General features: G+C 50.4%; 1 protein-coding gene across 7 annotated transcripts in view; it reads left to right on the top strand.

Moving 5' to 3' along the window:
- The window catches only part of ABCA4 (ATP binding cassette subfamily A member 4), a 118,521-nt gene that overhangs the window by 83,255 nt on the left and 15,940 nt on the right, over window positions 1-19,326 (top strand). For 5 of the 7 annotated variants that reach the window (XM_045028740.1, XM_045028735.1, XM_045028736.1 and 2 more), the window contains 6 exons: window positions 184-216; window positions 3,121-3,226; window positions 3,342-3,416; window positions 4,682-4,851; window positions 5,733-5,910; window positions 8,419-8,534. In XM_045028740.1, the coding sequence (XP_044884675.1) occupies window positions 184-216; window positions 3,121-3,226; window positions 3,342-3,416; window positions 4,682-4,851; window positions 5,733-5,910; window positions 8,419-8,534 (678 nt within the window). The remainder of the gene's footprint in view (window positions 1-183; window positions 217-3,120; window positions 3,227-3,341; window positions 3,417-4,681; window positions 4,852-5,732; window positions 5,911-8,418; window positions 8,535-19,326) is intronic. The other 2 variants (XM_045028738.1, XM_045028737.1) reach the window with 2 other exon arrangements.

Raw genomic sequence — 19,326 nt, 5'->3', positions numbered from 1 at the left:
TCAGAGCCTGAGCTCCAGCCCCAGCCGCAGCTTCAAAAGCTGTTTTTAGAGCACTAGCGCAAGCCCTGCTAGCCTGAGTCAGTCAGCCAGGCTAGGAGGCTCGCTCTTGCTCCCTCCAAAATGCTGTGTAGACATACCCGTCGTTTGATCTGACACGCTTCATAATCTCCTTTTCTGTTGCAGTTTGAAGAGTAAATACTGGGTCAATGAGCAAAGGTAGGAAACGTTTGTTTTATCAACTACAGTGGTAAATAAACAAAGCAGTGACTTTCTGTTTAACTTTGGAACCCAAAAATGTTTCCCTGAATGGGAGAAATGAATTGTGGCAGATAGCATAGGGTAGACAAAGGGGTGGCTACAGAAACTAGTATGCTACATGAGATAAGGATGGAGGTCATTGGGGAATTGACAGCAGCAGCATTGTATTCAACTGGAGCTGTCCTCAGCAGCTGTGAAGGCCCAAGGCACACAATGAAACCAGCACCAGCTTCATTTTCTCCCAGGTCAGCTGCAATCTCATGTCACTCGAGAGTGTTCCCATGCCATTTCCCTGCTGACTTTTTCTCATGCTATCCACCTATTGTTTCTCTCATTAACACCTCATGAATGCTTGAGATGCTCCCTTGCTCTAAGTATTAATGAGGTGTTAAGAAAACAATAGGTAATCAGGTGCTTCAGGTATCCATGCAGTTGGGTTATGATGCCTAAGAAAAGGGGAGGAGCCAGAATGGTCAAGACTGTAAATTGTTTTGATCTGTAGATTTCACAAAGTCAAAATCACTATCCTTTTTTAACTGTGTGTGTTAGAATAATCCCATCACTTTAAAATCAATATGGTTTCATCTACACTGGTAAGTTTCTGCGCAGTAAAGCAGCTTTCCATGCTGTCACTCCCGAGGTGTACGCACTGCCAAGCCACTTAGTACACAGCAACTGCGCAGTTACAGTGCTGTAAAAAAACCACCCCAACAAGAGGTGCACAGCTTTCTGTGCCGGGGCTACAGCACCGCGGTGCCAGTGTATATTACAGTGCCGCAATTGACCTCGGGGAGGTGTCCCTCTCTGGTCATCGGTCTGAACTCTACACCCCTGCCCTCAGGTGACCAACCATGAGCCCTACCCCTTAAATTCCTTTGGAATTTTGAAAGCCCCCTTCCTATTTGCTCGGGGATACGTGCAGTGGTCTCAGCGCATCTTTCTAGGTCACCATGCCTGCTCCACACACCAGGCAATCCCCCACTTGGAGAAATGCCAAGTTGCTGGACCTCATCGGTGTTTGGGGAGAGGAGGCTGTCCAGTCCCAGCTGCACTCCAGCAATAGGAATTATGATACCTATGGACAGATTTCACGATGCATGACAGAAAGGGGCCATGACTGGGGGACACTGCAGTGCAGGGTCAAAGTGAAGGAGCTGCGGAACGCCTACCACAAGGTGCTGGAGACAAACAGCCGCCCTGGTGCCGTGCCCATGAGCTGCCGGTTCTCCAAAGAGCTGGATGTGATCCTCGGTGGCGACTCCACCTCCAGTGCGAAGACCTCTGTGGATACTTCGGTGGCTCACGTGCCAGTCTAGAGTGGACCGAGCCAGGAGGAGGAAATCTTGGACAAGGATGTGGAAGGGGAAGGGGACCCAGAGGCAGTCATTCTGCACTTGCTTAGCCTGTTGTTGAGCCACTCCTTGCTGCTGTCAAGGCTCCCTGTGTATGGCTTCATAAGCCGTGGAATTAAAGGGTAGGAGGGGTCTTCAGGATCACAATGGGCATTTCAACTTCCCCTACGGTGATGTTCTGGTCCGGGAAGAAAGTCCCTGCTTGCAGCTTCCTGAACAGGCCAGTGTTCCGAAAGATGCATGCGTCATGCACCTTTCCGGACCAGCCTGTGTTAATGTCTGTGAAGCACCCACGATGATCCACAAGCGCCTGGAGAACCATTGAGAAATACCCTTTGCAATTAATGTACTGGGTGGCTAGGTGGTCTGGTGCCAGAACTGGAATATGTGTGCCATCTATCGCCCCTCTGCAGTTAGGGAAGCCCATTTATGCAAAACCATCCACATGCACATTGCCCAGAGTCACAGTCTTTGGGAGCAGGATGCGATTAATGGCCATGTACACTTCCGTCAACACGAGTCCAACAGTCGACTTTCCCAGTCCGAACTGGTAAGCGACCTATCGGTAGCAGTCTGGAGTAGCCAGCTTTCACTGTGCAATCACCATGCGCTTCTCCAACGACAGGGCAGCTCTCATTCTCGTGTCCTTGTGCCACAGGGCTGGGGCGAGCTCATCAGCCAGTCCCATGAATGTGGCTTTCCTCATCTGAAAGTTCTGCAGCCACTGCTCATCATCCCAGACATGCATCCCAGACGATGTGATCCCACCACTCAGTGCTTGTTTCCCGAGCCCAAAAGCGGCTTCCACTGTGGTCAGCACCCCCGTGAATGCTACAAGCAATTTCATGTCATAGCTATTATGTGTGGCGAGATCAATGTCACACTCCTCTTGCCTTTGTAGTTTAAGGAATAACTGCACTGCCACTCATGATGTGTTGGTCAGAGTGAGCAGCATACTGGTCAACAGCTAGAGATCCATTCCTGCAGCCCGAAAGAGGCAGGGTGCGCAATACACAAACTGATGAAAGATGGGGCCAAATGCAGACGGAAGCACAAGGATAGCTGGGATGCGAAGCAATGCATCATGGGACATTGGGACAGGACCCAGGATGCCCCAGAACCCCCTCCACCTTCCCACAACTCTTAGCAGCAGAAGAGGAAGAGATGCTATGTGGGATAGCTGCCAAGAGGGCACCTCTCCGAATACCAATGCAAGTGCTGCAAGTGTGAACATGCTATTGCACAGGCAGCTGACAGTGTGAACACACAACAGTTTCCCTTCAGCGCTCTCTGAGCAGCACTGTAACTGCCAGCAATTTACCTCTGTCAGTGTAGACATACTTGCAAAACCTCTAAGAGCTAAATGGTTTGTTAGCAAATGGAGACTGTTTTACACATACATTATGTATCTAAAGCAAATGTTTACTAAGGCAGCTTTTAGTATTTCTGTTGATTAGAGAGATTTGGATATATAATATAAGTGATTGATACGAGTATGCTCTTCTGTCAGGTATGGAGGAATTTCCATTGGAGGAAAACTCCCAGTTCTTCATGTCACTGGAGAGCAAATTGTTGATTTTTTGAGAGATCTTGGCCAAATGATGAATATAACAGGGGTAAGCAGGAATGTTTTGTCTGTTTATTAAAATACAGCAAGCAAATGTTGCAAATATGTAGCACCAACATCCCATTCTGCTGGCTGACTTTAGACCTTGTTTTCTTAACTTTTAGGGTCAAGCCTCGATGTCTGTTGCTAAAGAAATGTCTAATTTCCTTAAATACATGGAAACTGAAGACAACATTAAGGTATGTGGGGAGGGTAGTCTGGAAACACACTGCTGTTTTGGAGCCAGATTCCAATCTGTAGAACATTGTTGTCTGTAGCTAAAAAGAGAGTTTAAATGTTATGTCCGTTATGTATGCAGTGTTGTAGCTGTGTTGGTCCTAGGATATTAGAGAGACAGGGTGGGTGAGGTAATATTTTTTATTGAACCAACTTCTGTTGCTAAGAGAGACAAGCTTTCAAGCTTATACAGAGCTCTTCTTCAGGTCTGGGAAACATATTTATTCAGAGTGTCACAGCTAACTACAAAGTGGAGCAGGTTGTTTAGCATAAGTAGTTAATACATATTTCCAGGGACCACTTCACCTTGAACGGTGCCTTGAAATACATGCTAACTATTTAAGCTAAATAACCTAATCCCCCTTGTATTAAGCTGTGACACTCTGAGGCTATGAATATTCCACCCCCCTGAGAGACACATAAGCGCCAGCATAAGCGCTAGTGTGCACAATGCTAGTGTGCATAGCACTATATAGCAGGAGAACTGCTCCTGCCAACATAGCTTCTGCCACTCATGGAGGTGTTTTTTTATGCTGACAGGAAAGCTCTCTCCCGTCGGCATAGAGCATCTTCACTGCACCGCGCTGCTGCAGCACTGTAAGTGTAGACATGCCCTGAGTCGGGGTGCTGGAATTAGGTGTGTGGCAGCACCCCCTGGTTTTAAATGGTTTCCATCATATCCAGGGTTCAGCACCCCCACTATAAAAATCGTTCCAATGCCACTGCTCTGAGTAAGTTTCCCAGATCTGAAGAAGAGCTCCGTGTAAGCTCAAAAGCTTGTGTGTCTCACCAACAGAAGTTGGTCCAATAAAAGATATTACCTCACCCCCCTTGACTGTGTAATGTCTGTTTCTTATAAGTAATTATATTGGACACACTGATACATTCAAAGTGATGTTTAATGTAGTAGTTTTCTATTTTGTTTTGTTATCCTGTTGCCATTCTATACACTTTTGACGAATATCTTTCAGGTGTTAAAAAGCTGACTTTGTAAAATCCATTACCCTGTTGTTGGAAAGCTTTTTAAAAACCACTATTTTGAAATGATCTCACTAAAATACAGTGTGTGGGCTCCCCCTGCTGGGTCACTTCAGATATCTAACAAACCCTCAAAGCTGTGCTGACATTTCCCATCGGAAAGTAAACAAAAGGCAGCCATGTGGCCTCCTGCTGCTCTGTGTTAGTAGTGCAGGTTGCTTAATACACCTTTGCTTTCTGGCTCTTATAGGTGTGGTTTAACAATAAAGGCTGGCACGCCATGGTAAGCTTTCTCAATGTAGCCAACAATGCAGTCCTGAGAGCCAATCTGCGGCAAGGCCAAGCTCCTGAGGACTATGGGATCACTGCTATAAATCATCCTCTGAACCTCACCAAGGAGCAGCTCTCAGAAGTCACTGTGTAAGCTGCACTTGTTTCCCTGGATTCTTTCACACATTTATTTCTCTTTGTCTCCATTCAGCCTATTCCCACCCCCCCACTTCCTCCCTGAGAGCTCAAACACCACATTGAAGCTTGAGTGGTATAGTTTAATTCAGGGTGTATGTTTTTATGTGCCATTTGCATGGGGTCCCTTTTCTTCAATTTTATCATAGTCAGAAGTTAGGTATAAAATCTCTTCTGTGTTCTTTGCCTGTGAGACTAGCTCATTACTGTTCCTTGCAGAGAGGCTCTTCCATCCCACCTACAGGCTATCTCCATTGGTAACATAACTATGGGTGTAGGCACGCCTGTGCCATGTATTAGAAAAGCCAGAGTAAAGGCATCATCATTTGGCTCTTAGGTGCCCACAGGTACTTGGTGCTGTACAAGACACACAATCAAACATGGTCCCTGGCCCAAGGAGCTCTCACACCATGGCATTTTCACAGCTGCGCATGTTCCTCATATTGGGTCTTTTATTAACCCACATTGCTGAATGTCTCTGTCTGGCTGCACCTGAGTGACAGTACTGTCTGTAGCAGTCCCTGCCTTGAAGGGAGCGAGTGTCATGTGGGTGTGCAGGGAACAAATTGATCTGTGTGTGTGTACTTGTTAGTTACAACCCTGAACTTAAGGCCACAGAATATACTAACAAATTCCCAATGTTTGAATAATACTTGTCTTACAAAATACCCTTGTTACGGCTGGATGTTAAAATTGCCTGTAGTTTTCAAGGATTTCCTGATGGTGTTAGCTAGTATGGGTTGTACCTGCTTGTGCTGGCTCAGAGCTCTCTAGTGGCATTGTGAATTACTTTCACTCTTGCTCATATGGTCCCTCCCTCCTCTGCTTTGTTACAGGCTGACCACTTCGGTGGATGCTGTTGTCGCCATCTGTGTGATTTTTGCAATGTCCTTCATCCCGGCCAGTTTTGTTTTGTATCTGATCCAAGAACGGGTGACAAAGGCCAAGCACCTCCAATTTGTCAGTGGTGTTAGCCCTGCTGTTTACTGGCTAACCAATTACATTTGGGACATAGTGAGTGACTGCTAGTTGGAGCTCTTTGTCTGGAGCTATTCCTGCGTTTGGTTTAGCTTGGAACCTGTAGACCTGTTTAGTGAGGTAGATCCCAAGCACAGCAAACTATTCATTTTTTAAAACATTACCTGGGTAGCTTGTACTAAGCACCTTACTGGTTCCTAATTCATTTCAAATGACTAAATCAAGTCTGATGCACGGTTCGTTGTTCAGCTGATGAAGTCAGAAGTGACGTAACTTCATGGATTTCCAGTGCATACAACTGTATCTTGCTGTACATACCATTATATTGTATTGTTGCAATATAGAATAATGCAGTCACCTGGGCTAGTTTACCAGTTGTGCTGAGCGCCTGGCTTTCACTTCCCAGGCCAGGAGGGAACAACTTCTCTGACCGACTTAGGCTATGTCTACACTGCTGCAGTAGTACCATAGTGTAGATGCTTCCAACATTGATGGAAGGGTATTTTCCATCAATGTAGTTAATCCACCTCTCCAAGAGGTGGTAGCTAGGTCATTGAAAAGTTTTTTCCTTCAGTCTAGCCGTGTCTATACCAGGGGTTAGGGGCAACTTAACTACAGCAGTCAGGGTGAGAAATTTTTTACAACCCCGAACAACACAGCTAGGTGAATCCAATTTTTAAGTGTGAATCAGGCTTAAGGAGGGATAGTTCAGTGGTTTGAGCATTGGCCTGCTAAACCCAGGGTTGTGAGAGTTCAATCCTTAAGGGGGCCATCTGGGGATTGGTCCTGCTCTGAGCAGGGGGTTGGACTAGATGACCTCCTGAGGTCCCTTCCAACCCTGATATTCTATGATTCTATGATAGTGGACTCCAGAAGAAGCCCTGTTCCAGCCCTTCTCATTTAAAAAGAAGAGCATGCATTAGGGTTGGGTCCACAGGGTGTATAAAACATGAGCAATTGAAAGGATCCTCAGGGGGTTCAGGTAGGACCTCAGAGGGAGGGTGTAGAGGGCAGTAATTTAGTGTATGAGGAGAAGAAAATTGTCTGGATTTTGTACACCATACTGAAACAAGTATCAGAGGGGTAGCTGTATTAGTCTGGATCTGTAAAAGCAGCAGAGTCCTGTGGCACCTTATAGACTAACAGACGTATTGGAGCATGAGCTTTCGTGGGTGAATACCCACTTTGTCGGATGCATGAAGTGGAAGTTTCCAGAGGCAGGTGTGTGTGTTAATATATATACACACACACACCTGCCCCTGGAAACTTCCACTACATGCATCTGACGAAGTGGGTATTCACCCACGAAAGCTCATACTGAAACAGACAGTTGTGCTAGCCTTCCATCAACTTTTAAAATCATTGCAAGTAAAGTTGTTTGTCGTAGCACTTGGAAGAATGTTCTAGACATATTGGCTAGTGCTTCTTATGCTATTAAAATGCCTTTCCCTGTGCCTAATGAACCTTTGATCATTCTGGTCCTATAGCATTACTAAAGTAATAAACACAAATACCAGGCAGGGGGATGGCTGAGCTTGCTGTCACTTTATCATCTTATCTGTATACAGCAGCAGTTCAACTTAGTGGAGTGAGGCCAGCAAGAACTGTTCTTTTAATCTAATTGATCTGTGTTTCTATGGCCCCAATACCTTACATATATGTATCTGTTACATACATTAGTTTGCAGTCCTCATCCTGCCAGCGCAGGCTGGAAATATAAATCTATGAAGTGCAGTTAAATTTCTGCTGTTCCCCAAATGGCATGAAATCACCACCACCCTGGACAAATTTAGCATCCTAGGAATCTGCTATGTAGGAAGAGAGGGAAACCAAGCAAGGGATTGTTAGGGAATCCTGAGGAATTCTTGTACTTGCATTGGGTTACATTGTGTCCCTGTCCAAACACAGACATGAGGGCGCATGAGTGGGAGTGAGGGGGCCTCAGGTCTGGTCTACCCTACAGAGGAGCCCCACTGCCCTGGGGGTTACAGCCGGAGCCCCGCCGCCTGGCTGTCAGAGGCAGCAACAGACAATGTAAACAACACAGTGTCTACACGGACACTGCGTTGACCTAACTATATCAACCTGTGGGTCTTCGGCTGTCAGCTCCCCACAATACCCCACTTCAGTTGGTATAGGCGCTCCTGGTGAGGACGTGCACTGCTGATGGAAGGAGCATAGAGTGGACACACGGACCGATTTAATTGCTGCAGTGGCTGTAGGTCGACTTAACTTAAGTCAACTTAATTTTGTAGCATAAACATGCCCACAGAAAGAGCTGTTGCAAATTACTTCCCTTCCCCACACACCAGTACCATAGACAAGTGGGGAGGAGGAATTGTGCCTCTCTGAGGCATGGTGCCTCCATGCAGATCACTTACAAACTGCCCCTTCTGATGGGCTGCCTGCCAGCTAAAAGCATGATCTAACCCACTATTTCCAATGCCCCTCAATTTAAAACCGTTTTGGAGCAGACCAGTAGGTCTGGGAATGTTTGCAGTTCTACAGGGCTTACACATCACACTTCTTCTTTTGCTGTGACAGGTGAATTACACAGTGAGTGCTGGTATGGTTGTGGGTATATTCATTGGATTTGAAAAGAAAGCGTACACATCTCCAAGCAATCTCCCTGTACTTATTGCATTGCTACTTTTGTATGGGTAAGTCTTCCATGCAATTTATTCATATAGAGTCCATTAAGCAGACAGTGACCTTTATTTTCATAAAGCAACAGAGAGTCCTGTGGCATCTTATAGACTAACAGAAGTATTGGAGCATAAGCTTTCATGGGTGAATACCCACTTCGTCAGGCGCATGTGGTGAAAAATTTCCAGAGGCAGGTATAAATATGCAGGCAAGAATCAGTCTAGAGATAGTGAGGTTAGTTCAATCAGGGAGGATGAGGCCCTCTTCTAGCAGTTGAGGTGTGAACACCAAGGGAGGAGAAACTGCTTTTGTAGTTGGCTAGCCATTCACAGTCTTTGTTTAATCCTGAGCTGATGGTGTCAAATTTGAAAATGAACTGAAGTTCAGCAGTTTCTCTTTGGCGTCTGGTCCTGAAGTTTTTTTGCTGCAGGATGGCTACCTTTAAATCTGCTGTTGTGTGTCCAGGGAAATTGAAGTGTTCTCCTACAGGTTTTTGTATATTGCCATTCCTAATATCTGACTTGTGTCCACTTATCCTTTTACATAGGGACTGTCCAGTTTGGCCGATGTACATAGCAGGGGGGCATTGCTGGCACATGATGGCGTATATTACATTGGTGGATGTGCAAGTGAATGAACTGATGATATTGTGGCTGATCTGGTTAGGTCCTGTGATGGTGTCGCTGATGTAAATATGTGGGCAGAGTTGGCATTGAGGTTTGTTGCATGGATTGGTTCCTGAGTTAGAGTGACTATGGTGTGGTGTGTGGTTGCTGGTGAGAACATGCTTAAGGTTGGTGGGTTGTCTGTGGGCGAGGACTGGCCTGTGAAAGCGAGGGATCATTGTCCAGGATTGGTTGTAGATCACTGATGATGCATTGATGAGGTTTTAGCTGAGGACTGTAGGTGATGGCCAGTGGAGTTCTGTTGGTTTCTTTCTTGGGCTTGTCTTGCAGCAGGAGGCTTCTGGGTACACATCTGGCTCTGTTGATCTGTTTCCTTATTTCCTCGTGTGGGTATCGTAGTTTTGAGAATGCTTTGTGAAGATCTTGTAGGTGTTGGTCTCTGTCTGAGGGGTTGGAGCAAATGTGGTTATGCCTCAGCGCTTGGCTGTAGACAATGGATCATGTGGTGTGTTCAGGATGGAAGCTGGAGGCATGGAGGTGGGCATAGCGGTCAGTGGGTTTTCGGTATAGCATGGTGGTAACGTGACCATCACTTATTTGTACCGTGGTGTCTAGGAAGTGGACCTCCCGTATAGATTGGTCCAGGCTGAGGTTGATGGAGGGGTGGAAGCTGTTGAAATCATGGTGGAATTCTTCCAGAGTCTCCTTCCCATGGGTCCAGATGATGAAGATGTCATCAATGTAGTATAGGTAGAGAAGGGGCGTGAGTGGACGAGAGCTGAGGAAGCGTTCCAGGTCAACCATAAAAATGTTGGCATATTTGTTGCCATGCGAGTGCCTGTAGCGGTGCCACTGGTCTGGAGGTATATATTGTCAGCAAATTTGAAATAATTGTGCGTGAGGATAAAGTCACAGAGCTCAGCAACCAGTTGTGCTGTGGCATCATCGGAGATACTGTTCCTGACAGCTTGTATTCCATCTGTGTGTGGGATGTTTGTGTAGAGAGCCTTGACATCCATGGTGGCTAGGATGGTGTTTTCTGGAAGATCACCAATGCATTGTAGTTTTCTCAGGAAATCAGTGGTGTCACGGAGATAGCTGGGAGTGCTGGTGGTGTAGGGTCTGAGTAGAGAGTCCACATATCCGGACAGTCCTTCAGTGAGAGTGCCAATTCCAGAGATGATGGGGCGTCCAGGGTTTCCAGGTTTGTGGATGTTGGGTAGTAGATAGAATAACCCCAGTCGGGGCTCTAAGGGTATGTTGATTTATTCCTGTTTTAGTGTAGGGAGTGTCCTGAGTAGATGGTGCATTTCTTAGTATATTCCTTGGTGGGATCTGAGGAAAGTGGCCTGTAGAATTTGGTATTGGAGAGTTGTCTGGCAGCCTCCTCTTGGTAGTCAGACCTGTTCATGATGACAACCACACCTCCTTTATCAGCCTTTTTTATTATAATGTCAGGGTTGTTTCTGAGGCTGTGGATGGCATTGCATTCTGCACGACTTAGGTTATGAGGCAAGCGATCTTGTTTTTCCACAATTTCTGCCTGTGCACATCGGCAGAAGCACTCTATGTATAGGTCCAGACTGTCATTTTGACCCTAAGGAGGAGTCCATGTGGAGGAGTTCTTCTTGTGCTGTTGGTGGGTATAGCTTAGTGGGTAGAGTACTGAATTGGTACTCAAGAAATCCAGGTATAATAGTTGCTCTGTTCACTAGGGTGAACTTGGTGAACATTTCATCTCTCTGTGCCTTGGTTTATCTATCTGTAAAATGCACAAGTATACTGACCCTGCTTTGTAAAGTGCTTTGAGATCTATGGATGAAAAGTCCTCTATCAGAGTTAGGTACTAAAGAGACACAGAAAGCCTATAATTGTAGGCTGACACAAGGATTCTGTTTCCCACCTCTGCCAGATGCTGCAAAATGGGTGTACTAATGTTTACCTATCTCACAGAGGTATTCAGAGTCTTAAAGGTGAAATTGGACTTGTGTGCTGTTCCGCTGCCTTCTCCCCTGGAGTGGCGCCGCTAGGCCCGTCCGCTCCTCAGTTCCTTCTTACCGCCCGTGACGGCCGGTCGGAACTGTGGAGTGCTCGTTGGCCTCCACTGCCCTAGCTCTCCTATCTTGTGTATATATATAGTTAGTTGTTTAGTTAGTGATTAGAGTTGCACCGACAAGTGCGTTATCTGTTCTGCTTTTAAGCCGCGGACACGCAAAGAACGGGACTACAGGCTTAAGCAGATCCTTATGGAGGCGTCGCTCCAACCTTCGGCACCAGCGGCGCCGGCGCCGAGAACCTCTTCGGTGCAGAGCGCACCAGCGGCACCAGCCCGCTCCGGTACCGAGGCCCCGCAGGCTCCGCCTCCGGCGCCGAAGACCCGGCACCGCTCACTTTCGCCGACGAGAAAGCGCAAGCTCGCTAACGCAGTAGCTAAGCCCGCGCTGCAGACTCAGCTAAAGTGCTCGTGCCGCCTGCGCCCACAGTGGTGACTGTGCGCAGGGCAGACATCTCGATCGCCGTCGCGTCGACACCGCCGGAGGTCCCCGTCTCGGCACCGTTCCCGGCACCGGAACTCCCGCAGCCGCTCCCGGCACCGCAGGTCCGGCTCCCGGTCGAGCTCCCGGCACCGGTCGAGCTCCCGGCACCGCGGGGACCGATGGTCGCGGTCACCCTCTCGGTACCGGACGGACGGACATCGGGCCTCCATACCGCCTGGTGATATCCCACGGGCCTCGATTTCGGGCTCCGCCCCGCCCTGGCCGTCTCGCCCGGCATCTGTCGCCTCTGGCGCGGACGGCACCGGCTCATTGCCACCAACCCCACGCGACCACCCTCAAGGGGCTCAGCAGTGGGGCTTCTGGGTGCCCTGGGGTCACCATGAAGCGCAAGTCATTCCGCTTCCCCCAAGAGACGTTGCTGCGGAGCGCAGAGTTCCCGAAGCGACGATCAGTCGCCCCCCGGAGTCACCTCTCCGCGAGCCCTCGAGGCCGCAGGACCGCCAGTCCCCGGTCCAGCCTGCCCCAGCCGAGGCGCCTCTAACGGCCCCTCCCATGGAAACTATCGGACAGGCTATGTCCTCGTCATCGTCCCCGGACGAAGCGGTGGCTGGGACTTCTGCCAAAGACCCGCCCCCCATAGACCTTAAGGCCCACCAGGGGTTACTCCGTCGGGTCGCGACGTCCATGGGCCTCCCGGTGGCAGAGGTCCAAGAGGATGAGGACCCCATTACTAATGTGGTCGGCTCGGACACTCCTGTGCGCGTGGCGTTACCTTTTGTTAAGACTATACAGAAGAACGCTGCCACGCTCTGGCAAACGCCCGCGTCCATCCCTCCCACGGCTCGAGGGGTAGAACGGAAGTACTCAGCCCCCCCCACGGGCTATGAGTACTTATACTCGCACCCAACCCCGGACTCGCTTGTTGTGCAGTCTGTGAATGGCCGAGAACGGAATGGCCAACCGGCCCCGGCGCCCAAATCTAAGGACGCTCGGAGGATGGACCTGCTAGGCCGTAAGGTCTATTCCGCGGGCGGCCTGCAGATGCGAATAGCCAACCAAATGGTCCTTCTAGCCAGGTATGTGTTTGACATCATGGCATCCCTGGCAAAATTCACCGAGCTCCTGCCGACGACTGCCCGCCAAGAGTTCTCGGCAATGCTCGAGGAAGGGAAGAAGTCCTCCCGTTCGTCCATTACGGCTGCACTCGACGCGGCGGACTCGGGAGCGCGGACAATAGCAACAGGGGTGGCGATGCGGCGCATCTCATGGCTGCAATCCTCCACATTACCACAGGAGGTGCAGTACACGCTGCAGAACCTGCCGTTCGACACGAAAGGGCTGTTTTCCGAACAGACCGATTCGCGGATACAGACCTTAAAGGATGGGCGTATTGCCATTCGAACCCTTGGCATGCACACGCCGGCTCCACAACGCAGGTCTTTCCGGCAGCAGCCCCCTCGGTCCTTCCAGCAGCAGCGTTATCGGCCGTATACGCCCAGACGTCCTGGCCAGAATCACAGACGGCCTTCGGGTAACCGTCGGAACCAGTCCCAGGCCTCTTCCAAGGGCCCTCAGGGGTCCAAGCAGGCCTTTTGATGGGACGCCCGAGGACGGCCCATCACTCTCCCCCTCGGATCCCCCCCGTTTGTTCTCCAACCGCCTCTCCTATTTTCGTTCGGCGTGGTCCCGAATAACATCGGACAGCTGGGTTCTTCAGACAGTCCAGTCGGGGTACCGTCTACAATTTGTTACGCCCCCTCCTTCCCACCCACCCTCCCTGTCCCTCTTCAGGGACCCCTCTCACGAGCAAGTCCTCTTACAAGAGGTTCAGACTCTACTGAGCGTGGGTGCCATAGAGGCAGTGCCTCCAGACAGGCGGGGCAGGGGATTCTATTCCGTTATTTTCTCATCCCCAAGGCGAAAGGAGGGCTGCGTCCTATCCTGGACCTTCGAGAGCTGAACAAATACCTGCTCAAGCCCAAGTTTCGCATGGTCACCCTGGGGACCATCATTCCCTCTCTGGATCCGGGAGACTGGTTTGCCGCCCTCGACATGAAGGACGCTTACTTCCATGTCGCAATTTATCCCCCTCACCGGCGTTACCTTCGCTTTCTCGTCAACAACGACCACTACCAGTTCGCCGTGTTACCTTTCGGACTTGCCACGGCACCGCGGGTATTTACAAAGTGCATGGCAGTGGTAGCGGCGGCCCTCCGTCGTCGTCAGATGCATGTCTACCCCTATCTGGACGACTGGCTGATTCGTGGGCAGTCACAAGGGCTGGTGCAGCGCCAGGTGGCGGAAATCCTGTCCCTCTTTCAACACCTCGGGCTGCTTGTCAACGCCGAGAAGTCTACCTTGCTTCCGGCACAGCGGGTGGAGTTCATTGGAGCGGTTCTCGACTCCTCTACGGGCCGCGCCTGCCTGCCGCGGTCTCGACACCTGACAATGGTCTCCCTTATCCGGGAGCTCGTCAACTTTCCGACCACGACGGTGCGGTCGTGCCTCCGCCTCCTGGGTCACATGGCATCGTGTACTTATGTCACCGCATACGCGCGGCTCCACCTCCGTCCGTTCCAGTCGTGGCTGGCGTCGGTGTACCGCCCGCATCGCGACCACATCGACATGGTGGTCACGGTCACCAAACCGACCCTCGAGTCCCTTCGTTGGTGGCTCGACCCGGAGATCGTCTGCGCCGGAGTGCCGTTCCACCTGCCTCGTCCGTCCGCGACACTGACCACGGACGCCTCGGCACTCGGTTGGGGGGCTCACCTGGGTGGCCTTCACACTCAAGGCCGCTGGTCGCCCCAGGAGCTCGCTCTCCACATCAATGTCCGCGAGCTCCGAGCGATCCGCCTTGCATGTCACACCTTTCGGACCAACCTGCAAGGCCGCTGTGTGACAGTGCTCACGGACAACACAGCGGCAATGTTCTACGTGAACAAGCAGGGCGGAGCCCGCTCGTCCCCCCTCTGCAAGGAGGCGATCCTCCTGTGGGACTTCTGCGTGGCCCACTCCATTCACCTGGAAGCGTCCTTTCTTCCGGGAGTGCAAAACACGCTGGCCGACCGCCTCAGCAGGTCGTTTCTCTCCCACGAGTGGTCCCTCCGTCCCGACGTTGCATACACGATTTTCCAGAGGTGGGGGTTTCCCCAGGTCGATCTCTTCGCCTCCAGGGCGAACAGGAAGTGTCTCCAGTTTTGCTCGTTCCGGGGGCACTCGCCGAGCTCCCTGTCAGACGCTTTCCTCTATCCGTGGCAGACTCACCTCCTCTATGCCTTCCCTCCGTTTCCACTCGTGCACAGAGTGCTCCAGAAGCTTCGGAGGGATCGAGCCACCATGATACTCGTGGCTCCAGCCTGGCCGCGGCAACATTGGTACACCCTGCTGCTCGAGCTCTCCGTTCGGAAGCCCATCGCCCTCCCATTGTGGCCGGACCTCCTCACGCAGGACTTCGGCAGACTCCGCCATCCGAACCTGCAGTCCCTCCATCTTACAGCTTGGTACCTGCGTGGTTGACCGACGCAGAGAGGCACTGTTCGGCGGCAGTACAGCAAGTCCTGCTAGAGAGCAGAAAGCCTTCCACCCGCACCACCTACATGGCGAAATGGAAGAGGTTCGCGCTCTGGTGTGACCGGCAGGGGCTCAACCCTTTCGTGGTACCTGTCACTACCATCCTAGACTACCTATGGTACCTCAAGGAGCAGGGTCTGGCGGTTTCCTCCTTGAGAGTCCACCTCGCCTCGGTGTCCGCCTTTCGTTCGTCGGTGGAGGGTCGAACCATCTTTTCCGATCCGTTGGTCTCCCGCTTCCTGAAGGGCCTCGACCGCTTATACCCGCCAGTGCGCCGCCCGGCACCGACCTGGGACTTGAACCTCGTCCTGGCCAGACTCATGTGTCCACCATTCGAGCCTATGGCCACGTGTTCTCTCCTCTACCTCTCCTATAAGACGGCCTTCCTGGTTGCCATAACATCGGCACGGAGAGTCTCGGAGCTCCGAGCGTTGACGGTGGGCCCCCCCTACACCGTCTTTCACGCGGATAAGGTGCAGCTTCGTCCTCACCCGGCCTTCCTACCAAAGGTGGTCTCAGCCTTCCACCTTAATCAGGACATCTTTCTCCCGGTCTTCTGCCCGAAGCCCCATGCTTCGCCCCGGGAGCAACAGCTCCACACCCTCGACGTCCGTCGGGCGCTGGCGTTCTACATCGACCGGACAAGGTCCTTTCGGCGTTCCACCCAGCTCTTCATCGCAATCGCTGATCGCATGAAAGGCGAGCCAGTCTCTACCCAGCGCATTTCCTCCTGGGTGACTCAATGCATCAGGTCATGCTATGAGCTGGCTCACGTGACACCATGCCGACTCACCGCTCATTCTACGAGAGCGCACGCATCGTCCGCCGCCTTCCTGAGCCATGTCCCCATCCAGGACATCTGCAGAGCGGCTACCTGGTCTTCGGTCCACACCTTCGCCTCCCATTACGCGTTGGTACAGCAGTCTAGAGACGACGCAGCCTTCGGCTCTGCGGTATTGCACTCCGCCACGTCTCACTCCGACCCCACCGCCTAAGGTAAGGCTTGGGAATCACCTAACTGGAATGCATTGGAGCAATCACTCGAAGAAGAAAAGACGGTTACTCACCTGTAGTAACTGGTGTTCTTCGAGATGTGTTGCTCCAATCCATTCCAGACCCGCCCTCCTTCCCCACTGTCGGAGTAGCCGGCAAGAAGGAACTGAGGAGCGGACGGGCCGGCTGGGGTATATATTTAGCGCCATAGCGGCGCCACTCCAGGGGGCGCCAGCCGGCCCGCCGGAGTTGCTAGGGAAAAAAGTTCCGGAGAAGCCGTGCACGCGCGGCGCGCACACCTAACTGGAATGGATTGGAGCAACACATCTCGAAGAACACCAGTTACTACAGGTGAGTAACCGTCTTTTCTGATGGATAAAGGTCTAAATGTTTGGTTGCTTTTTTTTTAAAGCCATATATTTTGTTTGTTTTTTACCCCTAGAAATGCCAGAAATATCAGATCTTGTTTTGTGAGGTTTAGCTGAGGTACTTGTTGGCAATCTTAAATATCTAGTGTGAACTTTTTCAGCCTCTAACTGAAGGGGTGGAATGTATTCAATCTTTAACAAACAGACCATTTCTTCCAGCTGTTTAAACAATTCCGTTAAATAAGTGTTGGCAAAAAGAGTTTTTACAAGACTGAATACAATTCACTTCCCCTCTCAGTTAGTCAGGGTTCACTTTTAACATCGCGATCCTACTAGTTCTGCAGCTGTCCATAGTGTCCTCTACATAAAATAGATCAGACAAGAGCTGAATTACTAATGTAAAACCACAAGCAGCTTTTTATCTTTAAGCACAGGGCCTTCCAGGCCCTCTTTATAAACCACAAAGGAGCCTAGAATGGGCAGAAATCCAATTTCGCTTTTTCTTTAGAGGTCACCTTTAATGCACTAAAGTTTGTCAAGCACTTTGGATGGAAGGCACTATGCAACTGCTCAGCATCATTTAGTGTCTGCAAAGTACTTGAAGATGAAAAATGTTATATAAGTGACTGCTACTGTTTTATTTCTAGTCACTTCCCCATGCTTTTTCAAAGTTACAATCGTGCAATCACTAAGATGTGAGGTCACTAATCAGGGTGGGTGCAAGGATGTTTCGCGCCCTAGGCGAAACTTTCACCTTGCGCCCCCCTCCCAGCTCTGTGATAGCTCTCCCCCCCATCCGCCCTGAGGGCCCCCCTCCTCCCTCTCCGCCCTGAGGCGCCCCACCCCTGCGGCAGCTCCCCCCAGCCTGGGGAGCCGTGTGGCAGCTCCCCGCCCCAGCTCACCTCTGCTCCGCCTCCTCCCTGAGCACGCCGTCGCCGCTCCACTTCTCCTGCCTTCCAGGCTTGCGGCACCAATCAACTGTTTGGCGCTGCAAGTCTGGGAGGGAGAGAAGCAGAGTGGGGTGGTGTTCTCAGGGGAGGAGGCGGAGCAGAGGTGAGCTGGGGCAGGGAGCGGTTCCCCTGCCGCGTCCTCCCTTACTTGCTGCAGGCGGCCCTCCCCGCGCCCCCCTGCCCCAGCTTCCTCCGCCTAAATGCCGACAACAACCGGGGCGGCCGAAGATTTGGCCGCCGAAGGACCCGAAATGCCGCCCCCCAAATGCTAGCGCCCTAGGCAACTGCCTAGGTCATTTAATGGGTTGCACCGGGCCTGTCACTAGTTAAAGACACCTAAAAGCATTTAATCAGAATAGTCAGAGGAATTTTACAGGCATAAGAATGTACTATATTAAAAGGAGTGTGTTTCTGTTATTTTAAAAGCATCTGTAAAAATGAAGAAATGTTTGCCAAAAAGCATCCCATGTGAGTCCTTTTAAATTTCCACATGTGACCACAGCCAAGTTTAAATATGTCTTCAGAGGCAAGAGCTAGTGCATGATCCTCACTCCATCCTCTTGTGATTTTCTTTTAGCAGCAAATTGTGAAACTTGTTGTGAAACTTGTTGTGAAACTTTGTTGTGAAATTGTGTCATCTACCAGAAATGCATGACACAGTTTGGAGCAATTCAGCACTGTTGTCAGTGCAGTTTCTCCTTATCAGACTGTTTGCTGCTCAACATTATCAGTATGTTCAAGAAGCATACTATTGTTGTGTGGCTGAATCAACACCTGATATAGTGTGACAGTTCTTTGGGTGCTCAGAGCTCTGAGGCCAGGTCTACTCTACAGACCTCAATCACTCAGGGGTGTAAAAAATCCACACCCCCTGAGCGATGCAGTTATACCAACCTATCCCCCTGTACAGACAAGAATACGTGAACAGGAGAGCTTCTCCCGTCGACACAGCTATTGCCTCTTGGGGAGGGGGATTAACTATGCTGATGGGAGAAGTTCTCCTGTCAGCATAGAGCATCTTCACGTGTGCTACAGCGGTGCATCTGCATCGGTGGAGCTGCACCAATGCAGCAGTTTAAGTGGAGACCTGCCATCAGTCATCTTCTTACCCCCATCTCTAACAAAGAGGAGTCTTTTGTGTGGTAGTGGGTGTCTTCTCCCTAACACTGTCAACCCTTCTGCCACTCTCCCCTGGGCTTATGCCAGCCCTTCCTTTGCCAAGCAGGTTAACAGTAAGTGTATCCCAATCCCCAAATCCCTATGAATCATTCTGCAGTGATATCCAGCCCCTGACATTGACTACTCCCAGAAATTCCAGATTCTCTGCACCCAAAAGTGCAGTGTACCCCAATTTACCAGTTTGTCCTTAAACCACCACTCCTGTAAACCATACAGCACTTGTGAGCACTTACAATAAAACAAAAGTAGGTTTGTTGAAGAAAGAATAAAGACTGAACTAGAAACAAGAGAGAGCGGGGGTGGGGAGAGAACAAGTGTTTACAATATAAATCAGGAAGCTGAATATACATTTATCCATAGTTACCTATCCAATATAATAAAGTAGATTTTCCCCCAAAGTTCAGTACTTTGCAGAGCTGGCTGGTTTCTCAATAATCAGAATCCAAATATTCATAAAAGCCCCCTGCCCTTTAAGGGTTTCTACAGTGAATGGATCCAAAGCGTCTTTCCCCACACTGTGTTCAGAAGACTGTGTTTTAGTGAAGAAAGTCCTTTGTTTCCGTTCACAGGCAGGGCGAACCCTGACCTGGATGCAGAGTTTTTTTTCTACCTTTAAGTG

This window comes from Mauremys mutica, chromosome 8, assembly GCF_020497125.1.
Source record: "Mauremys mutica isolate MM-2020 ecotype Southern chromosome 8, ASM2049712v1, whole genome shotgun sequence".
Lineage (NCBI taxonomy): Eukaryota > Metazoa > Chordata > Testudines > Geoemydidae > Mauremys > Mauremys mutica.
The sequence above is the reverse complement of the archived record's forward strand: the minus strand, read 5'-3'. Positions and strand labels throughout refer to the sequence as shown.